Source organism: Cupressus sempervirens, chromosome 4, assembly GCF_028749045.1.
Source record: "Cupressus sempervirens isolate cs-2001-9-10 chromosome 4, ASM2874904v1, whole genome shotgun sequence".
Taxonomy (NCBI): Eukaryota; Viridiplantae; Streptophyta; class Pinopsida; order Cupressales; family Cupressaceae; genus Cupressus; species Cupressus sempervirens.
In genome coordinates, this window is record NC_143121.1 from 708,670,540 (window position 1) to 708,691,933 (window position 21,394).

Below are 21,394 nucleotides of genomic sequence, written 5' to 3' on the forward strand. Positions count from 1 at the left end.
GAACTCGTCACTGTTGTACTCCATGAGACAGCATTTCTTTGTCATAGTTTGTCAATAGTTCAATGGCATTGTGTTACATCTCAAGTTTTGACCTAGCTTGAAATATAGCTGTTGAGGTTCGCACGAAGTCAGTTGGTAGTTTAATTTGATATAATCTAACGAAATGATAAGATAGTTGGTCGTTATGATTTCAAATGAAGATGACATGTTAATTGATCGGTTAATCGCGAATTCATGGAATTAAGATGAAAGGTTAACTGTTATAATTATTTATAATTAAATAATATATAAATTAATTATGAAGAATTTCCTTGCAAAAAGCATGTCAAAAGGGTGAAAGCATTGTCAAAAAAAATTAGACAGGGCATCACTATCACTACACAGACGAGTAAAGGACCTAGCCAGAATACATCCCTAGGACTCGCATGAATTATTAAATAATTTAATTAAAATAATTGAGTTAAAATATAAAGCGTATTTTAAAGAATTTTAATTTATCTTTTGTTATATTATTTTTAATAAAATATTTAACTACGTGCATTTATATAAAAATAATAATAATAAAAATTTGGCATCATTATCATTTAATAATTTAATATTGTATGTTATAATATTATTCGAATTATAATAATTGTATTATTATAATCTTCTAATTTTTAATCTTCCAATTCTATTTTGCTTTTAACCAATTATTATTTGACATGTTTGATAGTATTTATGTTTTAAATTCAAATAGACTTCTTCAGAATTCGTATAGATTCTTGTAACTGCAAGAAGTCGTTGAGGCTCTTCTTTTAATTGAACTTCATACCCGTAACGATTAATTATTCTATTTCTTTTCTTTTATATCATTCCTTGCTACGGTAGCTTGGAAAATCGTCTAGTCTGAAAGTCAATGCACTTATCTGCTCTTACGTCCGTTCCATTACTCCTTTTCTTTGCATTCTCCTCCGGCTTCTTATTCTTCAGCAATCCGAGTTTCTTTGTAGCTGTTTGTAAAGACTGATTCTGATCATATATCCGCCTTGAGACAAATCAATATCATTTTTCACAAGCCACCGTGACGGGTTGAAACAAGTGCGGGCTCTTCTCAGAATTTGGTGATGGAGAGAGTCACGTAAGATAATCTAACTTATGAAATTCGTTTAATGCTTACCTTTGATTATATGACTGAAATTCCTTGAGCCGGCTGAGCAGTATGGGGTAGAAGATCCGATTGTATATAAGTCTACTGTATTTCAATATGAGTGCATCGTTTTTCCTTTGTATTTACGATTTGATGTTTGCATGAACCCTGTCTCAATTATCTAAAGATTGTCGTGTTCTTTGGAAGTCTGCTGACTGCCTTATACAATAACATTGCAATGATTATATTTGAAATCGTATTCCTTTTCTATTCTTTTCTTGAATGGTATTGCTCATGAAATTGCTCCTTTAGCTGACGTCTAAGTCATCTGATTTCATAGTAACAGCATAGAATACTATTTCTCCATTTCAAACAAGAAGTTTTCATGTATCTTAATTTGTCATTTTTATTTGCAATACATAATACAGTTAATAAAGTCTAATGCCTCCCTTTCTGTGATTTGACATTGCCGTATTTCTTTATATGAGAAAAGATAAATATCTCTGAAAATCTTTTATAAATCAAGACAAAAGAATAACATTCCAGTATTAAATTATTACAGCCTGATTGGCATATATAAATGTCTTCTTAAGTAAACACCAAGGAATTCACCAGAGTATGGTGAAGAAGGTGTGAAGTATCACAGTGAATATAAATTGATAGCACTAGGGAGTCACCGGCTTGCTGGCCTGGAAAAGGTGAGGAGGTGCAGAGTATCTGTTGGATGTGAAGTCCAACTGTCATGTCTGTTCATTTCACATTCTTCTTATTTATCTCTTCGTCTTCTCTTGAAGAACTAATGTATAAATAAAAGGGCAAAGCCCTGTGTATGTAAGTTGCACGTCTACATAACTAGGGAACAAAACATGACAACTTGATCTCCACATATTAGAACCTCATGCTCTAAAGAGCAAAACCTGTCAAGAGAACGTCTATCATACCAACACTCTAAATAGATCACCATGACACAATAGAAAACATCTACAATCTCATGGAGGGAACCATCTCATGATAGAAGATTTGTTTTTTTTTTTTTTTTTTTAAAACTCCCACTGCACGATGACAGTGAACTTTCCATAGTATCAAAAAATAATAATAAAAATGATACCAAATATCACACTGAAGCTGCAACTTCTCCATACTTCGGAAAAGTAGATCCAAACCGGCACCTCGCAATTATCAGCATCCAGACCCACATCATCAAAGATGAAGCCAATTTCTCTACAGGTCTTGCGCACAATCTGCTCATAATCTACATTGGCCTTGGTGGTGATTTCACCGAACACCATAACCATGTTAGTCTTGGTGCAAGTCTCACATGCTACCCTGCTGTCAGGATCTTGCTCCAAACATGCATCCAAGACTGCATCAGAAACTTGACCGCACAGTTTGTCGGGGCGCCCCTCGTTCACAAACTTGGATGTAAATAGAAAAGTCTCCATCTTACATAGATACTGTTGCTTGAAAATAACAGAGCAGCAGCTCAGGCAAAGAAAAATTGCAGAATCCGGAAGAGATTTGAAGCTCAAGAATGCCCTCTTCTCTCCCAACAAACTGCAATGGACCTTGAATAAGGCTTTTCTATTCTTACGGTAAATCCCATTCTTCCTCTGCAGTCTTCCATTTTAATAGGCTTTTACTTGTCTTGAGCTCTTAAAGTCAGCTCTGCTCTCCAGGATCTTACACGCTCTGATACCACTTGTTAAATCTAAAAGATAAATTGCAAACCACAAAATAGAGAAAGAGAGACATGATTTATCGTGGTTCACCACAACTGTGGCTACGTCCACACTGAGAGCAAAGCAAATATATTATTCAGTAATTGCAGCTTACAGCTTACATACACAGGGCTTTTCCTTTTTATTTATACATTAGTTCTTCAAGAGAAGATGAAGAGACAGATAAGAAGAATGTGAAATGAACAGACATAACAGTTGGACTTCACATCCAACAATCTCCCACTTGAAGTTAAACTCATGCTACAACCTCATATTTGAATATCCTCCCACTTAAACTCTGCTTTCCCTTACCAAATCCCATGGTAAGCAATTGCCAAAAGACAATCTTTGTAGCCGGAATAGCAACCACAGCTAATCGCTAATCACATCCAACTATCCATACAACATCAGTAAATTTATAACCACATAACCAGCCCATACAATAACTCACCAAATATATTTTTATCAGAATAAACAATAAACCACGATAACTAGTTGTGGTGAACCACGATAAATCATGTCTCTCTTTCTCTGTTTTGTGGTTTGTAATTTATCTTTTAGATTCAACAGTATCTACAATAAACAAGAATGTTATCAGAATGAGATAATAACATGATAATCAATTAATACAGATGCTCATGCATGTTTCACTCATGAAGAATGTTGTGAAATGATGGTTTAATGAAATCTTCTTGAATTATTGTTGGAGTCGTCTGCTCTAAGAATTCCTAATACCTGAGACTCACCTGGTTGTGTAGCCATGAAGATGGTGATGAGGTTTGAGAAAGGATTCATCAACATCATGAATCAGTATCAATTATGACATATCAACATTTATCATATAATAAAAATTAGTTAATAGCTCATGCATATCTCATGCATATCCCAGTTAATGTGATCCCCTGTTGCCAAGTCATATGGTGAGCTAATTACCAGGAAGCCAGTAGATGGTAAGATGACCCCTGCCTATTCCGTATAGGGAGGGCCTTTCTCATCAAAGATCATGTGGGGATAAGTTGTGGTCCGAGGTTGGGTGGTTAAGCCCCTGACAATGTTTCACCTTTCAAGAAGTCAGACATGTGTCACACAAAGATAAGCTATGCATTCGATTGTTATCGGAAACAGGTAATATAATTTTTATTTATGAGGAGGTAAGATTAAATTGAGCCAATGTATTGTTACTGTTAGATGCAAGATTTAGAATCGTGAATTGTTTTGCATTTATATGGAAATCAAATATAAGTATATATCTAACCTTGAGTTACTGTCATAGTTAAGCAATTGAAAGGAAAAGAATCTAAAGCCCTATTCCGGGTAGGGAGGGCCTTTCTCATCAAAGATCGTGTGGGGATAAGTTGTGGTCCGAGGTTGGGTGGTTAAGCCCCTGACAATGTTTCACCTCTCAAGAAGTCAGACATGCGTCAGACAGAGATAAGCTATGTATTCAATTGTTATCAGAAACAGGTAATATCATTTTTATTTATGAGGAGGTAAGATTAAATTGAGCTAATGTATTGTTACTGTTAGATGCAAGATTTAGAATCGTGATTTGTTTTTCATTTATATGGAAATCAAATATAAGAATATATCTAACCTTGAGTTACTATCATAGCTAAGCAATTGAAAGGAAAGGAATCTGAAGCCCTAACTAGTTCCATTGTTGCAGAAGCCCTAAATGAAATCCGTCGTTGTGGAAGCCTTAATTGAATCCGTCGTCGTGGAAGCCCTAATTCAATCCATCGTCACGGAAGCCCTAATTGAATCCATTGTCGTGGAAGCCCTATTTGATTTTGTCGTCGCAAAAGCCCTAATTGAATTCAGTGGTATTGAAAGCCCTAATTGAATCCGTGGTATTGAAAGCCCTAAGTGAGTTAGCGGTATCAAAAGCCCTAAACAAACCGAAGGTAAACAATGCCCTAATTGATACAGTGGTATGTGATGCCCTAACTTTATATAATGGTATTTTATGATAATTGTTATATGATCTTGGTTAAACAATGTTGGATAGAAGTCGTTTTTGTGGTATTTTTATAAAGGCATTTGTGGACTAATCCGGGTGGTTGCAGAAGTATCCCTAGTTGATTTTTTATCTTAGTTTTTCGAGGTATGAGGTTTTCAATTTCTGTAGTAATTTCATTTAATGGTATTTCAAGTTTTTAGTTAAGAAAATTTCGTCAAACTGTTTTTAACGGTAAATCTTATTCACACAAACATGAATGATAAAATTGTCTTTCTATGAAACGAAATAGTAACTGTATTTTTTGAGTATGTTAGATGTTAATTTAGACCCGGGAAATCAAGATGTTACACATTGTCTACAATTCCACACTTTGCAGGTGTGCACATACACACATTTCATATGTGCAGCTCATGTTTTCATTTTTGCATGCTTATCTACTTGAGCCAAAATAGATACCCCGGCATGGTTATGACTCCATGTTTGGCATGTGTGTATACTGTGGGTTGTTCCAACTTACTCTCAAAAACCCCATACTCAATTTGAGTCTGATATATATTCACGCCGCTCCTCTTGTGGTTCTCAATCTTGTAAGAGTACAATGAAAGCTGATAGATGGTGGTGTGTTTTATATTTCTGCCAAATGGTATCTTCACTGAGATGTTTCGTTGAGTGGCGCTTCATCCAAACCCTGTCATCATTTCATCCCACAAGCTGACCTCTCTTTGGAATGTGTTGTCGTGATCATGTAAATGGGTGTGGCTTGGAAGACAGTTATTTTAATTGTTTATATCCATTTGCAATTATTGTTTTTCGAGTTACACTTCTTTCTTATTGAAACCTTTTGTAACTTCAACAACTCTTCATTGTTACCGATAATACACTAGACTTAATTTCTTTGCGATCTTTAAAGTTTCGAGATATTTTTTAAAGTTTTGCCTCTCTTTAGAAATTCTTTACAAGAGATCGGAGGACGAAATTTCACTCCTCACAATCAACAATTCAAATGAACTATTTTGTAGTGAAGACATTACTCTAGAGATAAGGAGATTAGCGAGTGGACAAACTCAGCAACACACACAGTTAAGCTGCACCTTAAAAGATTGATTAAAATTTGTAAGACAAGGCATTAAAGCTACTGCCACCATCAAAGTTCAGTTTGGTAGGTAAACAGGAAGGAAATTCTAACATGGTATGCGTAATTTCACTAGATGCCATAATTTTGTTTGGTAGATATGACAGTCAAGGTTGTGAAATTGACAGTAACTACCAGCACAATAATATTTACGTATCTTGTTACTCGCACTGTGTAAGCGTCTGCAATTCAACTTACAACAAACAAGAAATGAACAACTGCGCTGATGAAGGCCACAGCACCCAAAATACAATAGAGTTTCGACTCGGAATTATAATAGAGTGGTGTTTAGAATCGGTACTTGCAATGCACAAAAGTCTAGCTGAATCATGATACCAATTCAACAGCCGAACTCGTAAAATAATCCAAGTCCCTTTTGTTCAGCACAACCGGTCATTGTGACAATGAAAAACAATAATTTCAGCATCTAATATAGGTTTCATGTATGCATGATTATATCACTCCGTCCTCCGGTCTCTCATAACAAGTCTCTAAATGAAAGGATTAAACAGAGAATGAAAATGTTGCAATAAGAAGAAATACACAACACTGGATTTATCCTGGTTCACCAAAATTAGTGGCTACATCCAGACTGCAGAGTATTGAATTAATAAGAAAAAGTTAAGTTACAAATGAGCAGGAGCAGCATATAAAAGGGCTCCAATAATATTACAAATGAAGAGTCTTTGGAAACCAAGAGACTCAATTATTGGAGGGAAAAGAAGACTTGACTGTTGGTCTTCACAATATCAACACTAAAGAGAGGCAAAACTTCAAAAAATATCTCTAAACCCTGAAGATTGCAAAGAAATTAAGTCCACTGTATTATCAGTAACAATGAAGAGTTATTGAAGTTACAAAAGATTTCAATAAGAAAGAAGCATAACTCGAAAAACAATAATTGCAAATGGATATAAACAATTAAAATAACTGTCTTCCAAGCCACACCCATTTACATGATCACGACAACACATTCCAAAGAGAGGTCAGCTTGTGGGATGAAATGATGACAGGGTTTGGATGAAGCGCAACTCAACGAAACATCTCAGTGAAGATACCATTTGGCAGAAATATAAAACACACCACCGTCTGTTAGCTTTCATTGTACTCTTACCAAGATTGAGAACCACAAGAGGGGCAGCGTGAATATATATCAGAAGCAAATTGAGTATGGGGTTTGGGAGAGAGTAGGTTGGAGCAACCCACAGTATACACACATGCCAAACATGGAGTCATAACCATGCCAGGGTATCTATTTTGGCTCAAGTAGATAAGCATGCAAAAATGAAAACATGAGCTGCACAGATGGAATGTGTGTATGTGCGCACCTGCAAAGTGTGGAATTGTAGACAATGCCATTGAACCATTGACAAGCTATGAAAAAGAAATGCTGTCTCATGGAGCACAATAGTGACGAGTTACACATAAGAAGGCTTTACTGAAAAACAGATTTAGAGACTTTCGAACAAATGGAATTGGCAAAGGTGGAGTGCCGATTCTAACAATCATTTTCAATATCCTATCTGCGTACACAAATGGAGAGTTTTTGGAACAAGTCACAAAAATTCATTAAAGCGTAACAAGGGAGGGGTAAAATAGATTTATAGAAAAGGTTTCAGAAACTTTTGAGTAGATGCAAGAATGAAGCTGAATTCTAAAATGTTGCCTGCATTATCTCTGCTCCTCCAGTAAGGCATGAATAAATTTGAACACTCAATCCTTAACTTCAGGTTTGCCATGATTATTGTATCTTATAAATCCACTCTAAGTTAATGTTGTTGTTCTGTATAAAATAAAGAAAGACATTGACAGACTTACCGGTATAACATCTTGAAGAATTCACCAGAGCTAGAAGATGAGCTGGTAACCAAGAGAGATCATAACTACTGTTAGAATGCTCCCCATCACCGTTATCAAGCCTTGAGGAGATCTGAATCATTAGGAAATAGTATATCAAGATAGAATTGGACACAATAAAGAAAACCACTATCTTCATATGCTTAACGTAAAAATATTCAGACCAAAATGAAACTGTGCTCTCAAAGTTTCATCTTACAGTTAAAGTTGAGAAATGTCTTACCTCTGTCAAAACATCAATTTCTGCACCAGATATCAGTGTTGGAATTCCCTAAATGAAGAATACGGCATGCATCAAATCCACATTTAAATACTAGATTCCCTGTTAATGTTGAATCAAGTCAAAGGAAAAATTACTTAGTATTGCAAATAAACGCGTTTTCTGAAACCTGTGCAGCAAAACCACGTTCCTGTGAAGACAGGAAAGGCTCAATGATGGATGCACAGGTAACAAATATCAGCTCATTTGAAATTTTCACATTCTTCAACCAGCTTGAGCAACTGGGAACAACCCCGAGGCAGAAAGAGTAGTGTTGCGAGATCTGAGATTCAAAATATATCTATATTAAAAAAATATGCTCAAAGACAATGGGTTTTCTTTCTTCCATACCTACTGCTTCTCAACCAAAGACATTTATATTAAAAAAATGCTCTAAGGAGTTTTCCTTCTTCCAAGCCTATTGTTTTTTGAACAAATATATCAATAATAATAAATATGCTCAAAGATAGGGTTTCCATTCCTCCCTGTTATTTTTCAGCCTAACCCCTTCCTATTAAATATAGTGTTCCAAAGACAAGAAGATTTTCCTTATTCCGAATATCGTGTCTTAAGTCGAAAAAGCAAGCATTAATGAAGAATTTATCGATGACAGTCTAACAGTAGGTACACAGAGAAGCATATTCTTAATAACTTTCAACGATAAGGTCTCCCAATATGACAATTAAGTATATAAGTTTCCATACAAGAGGCTTGTCAGGCCGAAGAATAGATGCAATTTAGTTTACATATTCGAATGATATGGACCAGAAATACCAATTACAAACTTGTGCAGCATTTCAGAACCAGAGCTGAAGAAAACCCTAAAAGACAATAAAAATAAACAAACATACAAATCCCAAGTGCTTTGAAAATAACAACGCAAAATAGAAGTAAAATCGGTGCTTACTCGGAGTGACAGAAGGCATGTTTTCGCATTTTTATACCCTTGGGATCCTGACAGCAAGGAATAACTTCAATTTCAGATTCTGTAAATAATATCATTCAGTTTTTCTTGCAACTTCCAGATTGGTCCCAATGGACTTCATGAGTGCTAGTCAGAATTTTGAAATAAGAGAATTAGCTAAACTGTTTTAGGGTGTTGAGCTTACTATCACTTTCTGGACTCGCCTGCTGCACATTTATGTGGGGGCTGATTTGTTTAGTTTATCTTATGATTTGCATAATGTGGATGCAACTACTACAGTGCTCCTTCATACGGTTGTCTGTCTTTCTGTGTGCCACCGTTCAGCGCCGTGGAGAAAGGTCCTTCCCACAATGCACCACTAGGTGAAATCCGAATCTCCCCTTCTTAAAGGATGTGCCCTTGAGATGTTTTCTCAAATGTTGTGGGATTTGCATTGTGAGGAATTTCAATCTGATTTGGGAATTAACTTTCTTGCCAATTGCCTAATGCAAGAAGAACATTTTTCTGTGCAGCTTGGAGGTCTAAAATTAGTCTCTCATAGCCCTTTTTGTGAAGAGCTCATGCCTGCGACGGTAAATGTTGTAGCAGATGCGATTCAGGAAAACAATGATGCTGCTTTAGATAGATCTCCTTTAATATTTACTAAATATCTTGAGAATGGTAGATTCAATGCATTGGTTGCAGAGCCATTGCAATTAATTAACATTTTGCTACGTGTGGCTAAGATGGCTGAGTGGGGAATGCCCAAAAGGCATCTTGCGGAAAACATCATCATTGACCTTCTAGATGCTCACTACATTTATTATGGAGAACCAACGATTTACCAAGTCCAACAGGAAATTAATGTCCTTAATGACATTTAAAAAACCCTAGACACTGATGTGCGAGTTCTGATCATAATAGCCACAATTTATTTTTTGTATGAAGAACCTGCATCCATGGAGTTCTTGATAGAAAGAAGTTTACAGATGGTGGAAAATACAGTTCAACCTAACAAGTCAGCCGTCAAAAGGATACGCGGGTCTGAAATATTCCAAGGAAACAAATCTTTACAATATTTTGCTAAGTTGTTACTCTTTTTGACTAAATTACATCTTTATGGTCTTCAAACTCATCCAATCCTGCTTTGGATGGAATTGTATCGACTGCTTCCATTTGTGGGGAATCGTTATAGGGGCCTTGTTCATTTGTGCCTCGAGCGCTTATACTCTAACTTGTAGGAGAGCATATGGTTTGGCTAATTGTGGAAGACCTGTTTGGTTTCTATTTGTTTAATCTCGACTAGTGCAAACATTACATGGGAATTGACACTATCGATCGATTTGCTTAATGTTTATCATCTGCTCCTCAAGTATGTATGGGACTTTTAATCATCTAATTGCTATATAAAACTCGTACTTGCATTGATTGGAAGAAGTTAAACATTGAATTGATGCTTGTAGCCCATAGAGATGGTTGACTTTATGTTAAACTAAGCTAGTACCTTATCAAAGTTTATTCACAATAAATAAAGCGAATTGAATTTTGTACATTGTAGAATATTGTAAGGAGAATCATTGTGTTCATTGGGTACTTCCAAATGAGTCGTATCAACTGAGCTATTCCCAACCAATTAATAGTATATCACATGAATAACTCAAATTGATTGAGTGCATCAATTGGCCTGTTGGAATTTTTAATCACACCAATTGGAACGATTGGACTATATATTCTAACTAGGTTACGATTAATTGGACTGACTGATGATATATATTGCAAAGAGAATCATTGTGTCTTTAGGGTACTTCCAAACAAGCCACTGTATCAATTGAGGTATCCGTAACCAATCAATCGCACATCACATGAATAACCCAAACCGATTGAGTGCATCAAGTAGACTATTGCTCTCACACTAGCACCATGGATATCTCCAAGTCACAGCCAAGGATGGGATAGCCGCCAACAGAACTGAACTACTTAATGCACCTGCGAACCTTGAAGTGAATCCACCATCTTGTAGCAAATCCAACAATGGGGCTGATTGGGTTCTCTTCCAAAACACCAAATCATTCAAGTTTCTATCCTAGGGTTTTACAGGACCTTCAAGCAAACCTTCAAACTGGCATTAAAAAAACTCAAAATAAAAATGACAATCTCCAGAATGTCTTCAAAATTTCCATTTTCCTCCTTTTACAATAGCCTTTTCCCTATTTTGGGAGAAATATTTTATTTAGTTTCTTCTGTTTCATTTTTTCTCCATAAGGCAACTATATGTCGTGATGTAAAGTTTACATTATGATAAAGTCTCTTTGCTAATTAAACTCCTATTGTTCATTACGTTGGTTTAGGTAGATGATATTATGATTTTGGCCCCAATAAATAATTATTTGTAATTGAATCACTTTATCTTTTCTGCTTCTGATATTAAATTTTGACCTTGTTGATTTCTAGCTCCATATTGAGAAATTACAAATAATAATAACTGTTCAAACACTAGTTTATTTTGTATTCAGGTGGATCTTCAAGGTGTTTTTGATATGGCTAAAGCACTTAACAATGACAACTTTCATATTGTTGGAGTAAAAGCCTATAGGGTGATGGATAAGATAAGATTTGTACAGGAAGATGTGCAATAATATCATCCTCAGCAGTTTTCAAAACCCCTGAGCACAGGTAAAATCAAGCCATACTTTTTTACATTGTTTTTTCCCCATGTCTCAAGCCATAAAAGATTAACGTGATATTACTTATGTGTCAATTAGATAATTAGTGCTTAAGATTACTCTGTGTGAAGGTGATTGGAATATCACCACATATGCATTGCAATCTACATATCACTATAATCTAATTGAGGGAGTTCATTGTTAGTTAATCATTTTTTGGGGTCAAGGTTGTCTACACCGGTCACTTTTTGTGAGTCAATTAATTGCAGAAGTGAACTTTTGTTGATCGTTTTTTATTAAGAATAGTACATAAGAAGTTAGAATCTTGATTGTTGTAGTAAGAATACCACTTATGGAATTAGAAACCTTGAGTAGCATGAGGAAGTATATAGTTTGTCTGGGTAATTAACAACATGTAAAGGCTTTAGACGGCATGCCTAGGACACCTGCGCTGCTCACATATTGGAAGTTTGGTACATTTATTTTCAGCATACATACTTGACAGCAAATATTCTTTTATTCTTATCGGAGTTTATGATCAGATCAGCATACAAAACCAGGACATCTCTGTTGCTTATCCGTATTGGTTTACTCTTTAAGAGAGTCTTACCATTGTCATCAAACTGTTGGCATGTGTATAAATTCTGCAATCAGGAAAACACACCATATTATTGCATGTTTCCAAAGTCTAAGTAACATCAGCGAAGAGTTTGCCTGAATATAAACTTTACCAGGACAGCATTCAGAAATTGGACCTAATCAATAGATCCATACACATTCCATTGCATGGTTAAAAGTCTTCTATCTGAGACAGTGATTGTTAAAGAATCAAACCATTCACTTGGTAATATTCTACATTTACAATCTGCTCGGTTATACCCATGGATCTTCTCCATTATTAGGAATTGCACTAGAATCCAGATTCAACTGTTCTTGAAATAATATGTATACAATAAGATAGGTTGTCCTCCAAGGAATCAAACAATACCATCTACTAGAGTTTCCTATATATAACTCTCACCAATGATATCTTACAATTCTTTACCAAGAATTTGCATATTGGAAGAATAACAAAAAGGGAACATTAGATGACAACCCAGGCTCGTCCAAAAATAGAATGTGCACTATTTTGGAGCACTCGTGTTAGAGTAAAGGCAAGTATTACAATTCCTTTTACAGAAATAGGGACAGATTGGATTTGAAATCAAATGAAGAATATCTAACACAATGTAGAAAAAGAGGAAAAACCACAGACATGAAAAACATCAAAAGAAGGATTTTTGACAAGTAGTGCAATGAGTGCAGCAAAATTGGAGTTTTCCAGTAGGAAATCCACCGTATTTTTCTGTAATTGAACTAGTATCAATTCCTCTTGTTAAAACATCATTCTCTAAGAATTATTAATAAGGGGTAAACACTCTTCTAAAAGAATATATCCAAAAAGTTGCAGTATGATCTACACAAATGCATTTAAAAAATAAAAGAGAAAAATAAACATAATAAGACTCAATCTTATTGCTCTTGACCCAGAACTTTTTCCTTGTATACTCTCAAGGTGCCAAGTGTGCAATTGGCTAGCAGAAGGGTGAATGCCAGTGGTGACTATCATCCTTTCTAGTATATCATTCTCTCAAACCTAGCTCTAATACCATATTGATTTTAATATCAGAATTAAGATACACAGCAAAAATAACAAAAATGATGAACACAAAGACACAGAAGTACCCTAAGATAACCCTTCAACCTGAGGGAGAAAATCCTAACACAAAATCTCACTTCATTAATAATGATTTGTCAAAAGACTGAAAAACAGTTGTCCAAAACTATAACAATAAACTGAAACAATAATAAGAAGCTCCTCTAAAAATTGTACCAATGCAGATAATATCCTCCTCTAACATAAACACCCAACATAGAAACTTGAACCAGCTAACTCAAAAACACCATTTTACTACATGACATATATATATATATGACTATGCAAGGAAGAGATGGACTCTTCATTGCCTGGCCAGGCAATGAAAAGTCTGCTATTACCTTTGAAGTGCCGACAGTTACAACAAAAGTGATTGTCGATCCAAATAGGAATCACTGTTGTTGCAAATAGATAATGACTCTTCATTGGCTTGAAATGTCTATCCATTTGACCAACTCCAAAAAGCGTACACAGAGGCCAACATTTCTTGGTGAGCTAAAACTCTTATTGCACAACTCAAAACCAACTCTCACCAGCTTCGATGCCAAACCAGACAGTAGATGAGGCCAAAAGAGTCTTGGGAAGAGAGAGTTTGCACATTTTACAACTCGGGGAAGGTGGAACAACACTTTATTTTAGAATGTAATGCATACAGGGACAGCAGGGTCAAGTTCATGGATATTATATCTGACAGCTTTTGGTACAACTTATTCAGCAAGGAGAATATTGAGAAGCTAGGTGGGCTCATCATCAGCTTCCACAAAAAAAGAACCAAATTACCAAAGTTGATTTAGTGGGATGGCTATCCCGTAGGCTATGTTTAGCCTTGTGGACATTAAAAACTCATCTATCTATCTATCTATGCGTGTCTCTCCATTTGAAAATAATGGTTGTCGATGAACTAGAAACATCTAGGAAAGCATTATAAAGAGAGATGAATATCTCAGAAATCAGGAGAAGGATATCTCCCAAAGCTATATCTCCAACAGTTTCAACCTGTTTTGTGGGAAATTAGTGACAATTCCTTTTTCAGCTAGGGTTTGAAACATTTGTTTCCAAAAAATTGTGTTTTATTTTGCTACTTGTGGATGCTATTCAGACTGGAAGGGTTTGTTAATTTTTTGCCATGGAAAAAAATTATAGGCGGATTTTTAATAATTTTTTGTCTTTCAAAAAAATTATGAATGCTTTAATAATGTTTTTCCTTAAAAGAATATAGGAGGGTTTCACAATTTTGTCCATAAAAAGTTATTGTGGGTTTTGTGCGATTTTTTGCCTCAACAATTGTTTTGCACAAAGGGTTTTACCATCTTCCCTCGAAAGCAAAGTTTTTGATTATGATTCGTGTCTCTGATTGTGTTGGGTTTTAATCAATTTTTTCCTTTAAAACTGTGTTTTATTTTTTTAATTTTATCTTCAAAATTCATTTTTGGTTGCTGCATAATTTTGTTCAACTTGTGCCGAAATCTATCTGATGTGAGCTCGGCCAATGTTTCATTATATCTGTTTGCTGAGCTATGGTCTGGAAGTAAGCTGGACGCTTATTTCTGCATTGACCCGGGAGTTTGGTTGCTTATTCTGCTATGATATTGTGGCCTTTTTTATATACCCAAAGGATTTCGGAGTATTTTGTAAATGCTGGAGTTTAGTACTCTCAAATGTGATACATAAAAAGGATTTGAAAAGTCAAAATTACAAAAATTAAAAAGGCAAGTGAACTCAAAGATACGAAAGTGTAAAAGACCTGATATTATGTGCTGTTCATATTCAGTGTTGAGCTTGCGTATAAGATTGGCAACATATTTTTAGTTGTGGATTGTTTTGAGCAACTTGAATTACATTAATTTGTAGTTAGCATTCAGTGTAACTATATGTCATTTCATGCTTCTTACTAATGCTTGTGCCTTTGTTTACCAAGGTTGTGTAGTTGGATTTTGTGCAATGTGTGCCGTTCAGGATCATGCCATTACTGCTGCAGGATCATCTGGCAAGATTTTGTCACCTACTGTTCTTGTCAGGAACTTGCGATGTATTCAAAAACTCTCCATTTGTGTATGCAGATAGGATGTTGAAAATAATTGTTAGAATCGGCACTCCACCTGCCAATTCCATTTGTTCGAAAGTCTCTAAATCTGTTTTGCAGTAAAACCTTCTTATGTGGAACTCGTCACTATTGTGCTCCATGAGACAGCATTTCTTTGTCATAGCTTGTCAATGGTTCAATGGCATTGTCTACAATTCGACATTTTGCAGGTGCGCACATACACACATTCCATATGTGCAGCTCATGTTTTCATTTTTGCATGCTTATCTACTTGAGCCAAAATAGATACCCTGGCATGGTTATGACTCCATGTTTGGCATGTGTATACTATGGGTTGTTCCAACCTACTCTCTCCCAAACCCCATACTCAATTTGCTTCTGATATATATTCACGCAGCCTCTCTTGTGGTTCTCAATCTTGGAAGAGTACAATGAAAGCTGACAGACGGTGGTGTGTTTTATATTTCTAACAAATGGTATCTTCATTGAGATGTTTTCTTGAGTTGCTGACGCAGGCAAAGGATGAATAACTAGGGTCAAAGGTTCACCCAGCTATCCAAACCACTCTGCAAGAGTTAACACAATGAAAGCAAACACAAGGAACAGCAACCAAAGGAGGAAGAAGAGTGAAATATTTTTATTGATTCCTCAAAATATCTTCATACATGCCCAGCTGTAAGGCATTATGGGTTACAACCAAATACAAATACATTCACATTCAAAGATCCAATAGCAAATTTGCACTTTCAGTTCTGCTCTCTAATCCTCTTCCGAAAACTTCCCCGTCCAAAACTTGCCTAACTCTATGCCTAAACACTCTATATATACTTGCCAAAACGGCTTACAGAAGATTCTAGAACATAGAAAGGCCACAAGTTTGCTCTTTACAAATATTAGCTTCCTAACATAAATTAAATGAGAGCAGAGTCAGCCCAAACTAGAACCAGACACAAACGACTCGGAAAATGAAAACTGGCACTCGGCATCCACACGAGCTCAACATCCAAAGGAATCACTCAACAGCAACTACGAACTCCGCATTCTCCAACGCTCGGCAACCAAAGGAAATAACTCGGCAACCAAAGGATTCACTCGGCATCCAAAGAATTCATTCGGCAACCAAAGGAACTCGGCAACAACTAAGAAAGACTCGGCATCCAAAAAGTTCGCTCGGCAACCAAAGGAACTTAGCAGACACTAGTAGAAAGAGCAAAAGTGCAGGATTGCAAGGAAACCTAGGATGCTCTTGCATCAGTTACGCTTCATCCAAACCTTGTCATCATTTCATCCTACAAGCTGACCTCTCTTTGGAATGTGTTGTCGTGATCATGTAAATGGGTGTGGCTTGGAAGACAGTTATTTTAATTGTTTATATCCATTTGCAATTATTGTTTTTCGAGTTACGCTTCTTTCTTATTGAACCTTTTTGTAACTTCAACAAATCTTCATTGTTACCGATAATACACTGGACTTAATTTCTTTGTGATCTTCAAGGTTTAGAGATATTTTTTAAAGTTTTGCCTCTCTTTAGAGACTCTTTACGAGAGACTAGAGGATGAAGTTTCACTCCCCACAATTAACAATTCAGATGAACTATTTTCTAATGAAGACATTACTCTAGGGATAAGGAGATTAGCGAGTGGAAAAGCTCAGGATATTGATGGGCTGTAGGCTGAATTTTCAAAGTGTGGGACAAATTTGTTGACCCCACATATCAGGAACATATTTAATATGGTCACGCAAGGCTGCTTTCCCACAGAGTGGACCACCAGTATAGTTATTTCTCTCCATAAAAGAGAGGATGTCAACAACCCGTCCAACTACGGCACCATCATGGTGAACCCCCTATTAAGCAAGCTCTGCGGGAGTATGGTAGAGCAGAGAATCAGCGGATGGGCAGAAAAAGAAGGGAAAAGAGCTACGGGATAGGCGGGTTTCAGACCAAAACATTCCACCATTGATCACTACATTACCCTAAGGTTCCTCATCGAAAAAGTGTGGGATAAACAAGGGAAGAGGATTTTTGATGCTTTGTTGACTTCAAGAAAACTTTCAACACCATCCCTAGGGATAAGCTATGGAATAGGATGGAAGAATTGGAGGTCCCAACAGAGTATAGAGTTGTTGTTTATAAACTTTACGAACAGGTTAAAGCGAAAATCAGAACCAAAGAGGCATGTTAGAATGTTTTGGAAGTGACATAGGGGTCAAACATGGGTACCCATTATCTCCTACCTTGTTTGGCCTCTATATTGACGAGTTAGAAGAATGGCTAAACAAAGTCAATGGAGAGGGAATTCGGCTGGTTGAATATGTGATTAGATTACTTCTTTATGTTGATGATCTTATTCTCATTGCTAAAACAGCACAGGGGCTGAGGGAACATTTGAAGAACTTAGAAACCTTTTGCACAAAGGTAGGGATAGAGATCAACACTTCTAAGACCAAGATCATGGTCTTTTCCTTGAGGAAAACAAAACAACTATGCACTTTCATATTTAATGACAAAGCGCTAGAAATTGTAGAAGAATACAAGTATCTAGGGATAGATTTCCTTTACCGGCTAAGTTGGGAAACATGTAGATCAAAAAAGATACAGGGGGATGGAAGGCATCTTATCTTCTTCAAAACAGATGCAGGACAGCGGAGTTATGGGATTGGAAGGCTAAGAAAACCCTCTTTAGGTTGTTGGTGATACCAATTATTTTATATGGCAGCAACGTATAGACGAGCAGCATATCAAACCATAAATGGTGGCAAATTGAAAGAATTCAGAAATACTTCAGCACAACTAATCTCAAAATCAAATCAACAGTTCCACACAAGATCATTTTAGCGGAGGCGGGTATGTTCTCGATGGAGGCCTCAACAATTGTTAGATTGTTGAGCTATCTAAAAAAGTGAGGAAAATGGAGGCACATCACTGGCCTAGTAAGGTGGTTGATGGAGAATTGGCTTGTCGAAAAAAGACATGGAAGAAACAAAATGATAAATGGTTCAACAAGTGGAATATTGACTACGAAGAGTGTACGGAAAATAATTTTGAAATTTAAAAAATGGGTGGCAAAAAAAATCAGATCTGCCATGTGGGCAAACCAATTAGGTAGAAAAACAACCTATTATGTCAAAGAATTTAATCCTACATGCGAACATAATGGCAAAGAGTATTTAGGAGCCAAGATCAAACGAAAGGCAAAAATCCTAATCGCTCAACTGAAATCTAGTTCAAGCCGTCTAAGATGTGAAACAAGTAGATGGAAGGTCCCTAAGGAAGAGTGGAGGACAGAATTTGCAGGAGGGTGTGGTGGAAATGGAGTGGCACTATCTGAAGGATTGTACTGCATACAAGGACATTCACAACCAGCACAAAGAAACTTTAAAAGTGAACAACATAAAAGACCTTTTTGAAGGACCAAGGCTCCTCAAAGGGGCCATTTTACTTATGCAAATTGACAACAAAAGAGACAGCCTGAAGATATCATATCAAACTGACTAGGAGTTTTATGTGGGTCCCTTAGCCTTATGACCTCGTGAACGTCATTAAAAATCTTTCATTCATTCATTCCTCATTCGATGTTAACAATACACACACCTATCAGATTTCTAAAGAAACTTTCAAAGCTTAATTAAATCGCCACTCACCCACTCATCATGTTATCGGCGCCTTGCAAAGCTTTGACAGCTTAGATTATTTTGAAAATTTTGTCGCCTTTCCATTTAGCCTGCAAGACTTAGTCCACCGGCCTTTCTACCATCTAGGCCAAAGAAATTTAAAAAAACTGATTACACAATGTGGCGTTTATCATCTGTATTTTGAACAACTTTGAACAACTCATTAGAGAGTACGAATCTTGTGTTATTCCAATTAATTATCAGTATGCAAAGAATATAATAGATTTCTACTTTAATGCTAATAATACTTCATAAATTTGGTGACTTTCAGCTCTTTGATTGATCCTCCTATTTCTTAATGACGCCATCAAGTATGTGAAGAAATAATGCAATTGTGCACTCATGCTTGCAACCGAGACCAGAAAGCTTAAAGGCCAACGAAGTTGATAACCTTTGGAATCACTAAGTCATGAAAAACATAAGCTGTCATATCTCGAAATCTCTGGATTGAGTCATTTTGGAAATCGGCGATGTTGTTAGAAGCAATTTCAAGATGTCCTCTACGACTTCATTTGACAAATATAGTCAGCATATGCAAATTTACGATCACTTTTGCATCTTTTGACGATGTGTCACCATATCTTTAGGATCAAAGAAGGCCATTTTGACTCGTGATGACTTGAAGGCTTCAATATCAATTGTTGTAAGCACGATGGTGACAGAATTTGAGGTATGCATACGTTAGTTTACTCAGAAAGAAAAATCATGCATATGGGTTGGATCAGGAAAAAAAATTGTCATTTTGAGAAACAGAGTAACAAGGTTGGAGGTTGACTAGAGACAATTTTATGTTGCCTAAGAGAGTAAAGGCATTTACATGGATACTGTTTAGGCTAGAGATAGCAGCATTGTTACTATACCTAAGTCAAGTGGTTGTGGCATCATCACGTGGGGCACATAGGTGAACAAGACTTAAACCTTGCTAAGTAAAATATGGTAGCTCTTTCAAATTGTTCTAACAGATTTGAGTTTTATGAACATTATGTGTTTAGAAGGAGAAATAAGGTGCAATTTTCTTTACAAAGTACCAGAACAAGGCTGATATCACAATGATGTCTTTGTCTTGTAGATATGCACTCAAATGGTAAGTTCTGGTACTATGTCTCTTTCACTGATGAATCGATCATTAGTAGTCCCTGCCTTTATGTAGGAGACTACTGTCACCCATTTGTTATTAATTGTCCTTGTGGAAACCATGTCAGCATTTATATCCTTTGTTTCTCATTAAAGAGATCTATTTTTGCCACTGGTTTCTTTTCCAAATAAAAAATTTGCAAATGTATGTGGTTTGTAGGTGGCATTCATAAATAGTTCATGCACCTTGTCTATTCTTCCAAATTTTAAATACACACAGAGTCAGGTGGGAGATGATGGCTCTGCCCAGTGTCGAGCTAGCTACAGGGTTTTAGCAAAAAAAAAAGGAAACGACATTGGGCCTTCTAGCATTAGCTTTATGCACTCTCCGCAACAGCTCACTCATCTCCTCCTGCCTATGCCTGTACAAGGCCGCCTCTTCTTTCTCCTCCATCTCATCCAATGGGATTGTGGCAACTGATATTAAAAATCTGAAGGAGGCAAAAGTCTGCGGCCACGGCTTTTCCATACTCTTTTGAAAAAGAACTTGTCCAGATCAAGTGCCAAGATTGATAAAATAACTGAGGAAGGTTCGGTTGTCTACAATCCAATGAGGCTTGTTTATTTTCAACTCTTGTTTTAGATTCTTTGTTTCATTTTAATATATGATTTGTACTTAGATTTCAATCTTTTTCTTGGAGCATCCAAATTGGGGCCATTTATTTTCAGCTCTCGTTCTAGGTTTTCTGTTTTGTTTTAGTGTATGATTTTTACTTAGATTTAAATCTTTTTCTTGCAACTTCCAGATTGGTCCCAATGGACTTCGTGAGTGCTAGCCAGTTGCACACTTGGCACCTTGAGAGTATACAAGAAAAAAGTTCTAGGTCGAGAGCAATCAGATTGAGTTTTATTATGTTTCTTTTTCTCTTTTATTTTTAAATGCATTTGTGTAGATTATACTGCAACTCTTTGAATATATTCTTTTAGAAGAGTGTTTACCCACAATTGCTAATTCTCAGAGAATGATGTTTTAACAGGAGGAATTGAAACTAGTTCAATTACAGAGACATACGGTGGATTTCCTACCGAAAAACTCCAATTGTGCTGCACTCATTGCACTACTTGTCAGAAATCCTTCTTTTGATTTCTAGTGTGTCAGATATTCTTCAATTGATTTCAAATCCAGTCTGTCCCTATTTCTGTAAAAGGAATTGTAATACTTGCCATTACTCTAACATGAGTGCTCCAAAACAACACACATGCTATTTTTGGATGAGCCTGGGTTGTCA

At 36.2% G+C, this 21,394-nt stretch overlaps 1 protein-coding gene and 2 long non-coding RNA genes across 3 annotated transcripts; 1 reads left to right on the forward strand and 2 right to left on the reverse strand.

The window, feature by feature from the left end:
• Window positions 1-2,146: 2,146 nt before the first annotated feature.
• LOC149563241 (S-adenosylmethionine synthase 2-like) lies at window positions 2,147-2,880 on the reverse strand. Its single transcript, XM_089823989.1, has one exon. It carries the CDS (start codon window positions 2,566-2,568, stop codon window positions 2,209-2,211), a length of 360 nt encoding a protein of 119 aa, XP_089680115.1. The 5' UTR covers window positions 2,569-2,880; the 3' UTR covers window positions 2,147-2,208.
• Window positions 2,881-7,505: 4,625 nt separating this feature from the next.
• Window positions 7,506-9,101, reverse strand: LOC149563242 (uncharacterized). Its single transcript, XR_016363544.1, has 4 exons — window positions 8,960-9,101; window positions 8,183-8,335; window positions 8,017-8,064; window positions 7,506-7,866 (listed from the first exon to the last, which is right to left on the reverse strand). It is a non-coding gene; the product is annotated as an uncharacterized LOC149563242 (long non-coding RNA).
• A 2,199-nt stretch (window positions 9,102-11,300) lies between these two features.
• Window positions 11,301-15,519, forward strand: LOC149563243 (uncharacterized). The gene is made up of 2 exons (XR_016363545.1): window positions 11,301-11,629; window positions 15,234-15,519. It is a non-coding gene; the product is annotated as an uncharacterized LOC149563243 (long non-coding RNA).
• The last annotated feature ends 5,875 nt before the right edge of the window (window positions 15,520-21,394 follow it).

What these genes read in the sequence shown, in the direction of transcription:
- LOC149563241 (XM_089823989.1), bottom strand. Translation starts at nt 2,568, where the DNA reads ATGGAGACTTTTCTATTTACATCCAAGTTTGTGAACGAGGGGCGCCCC.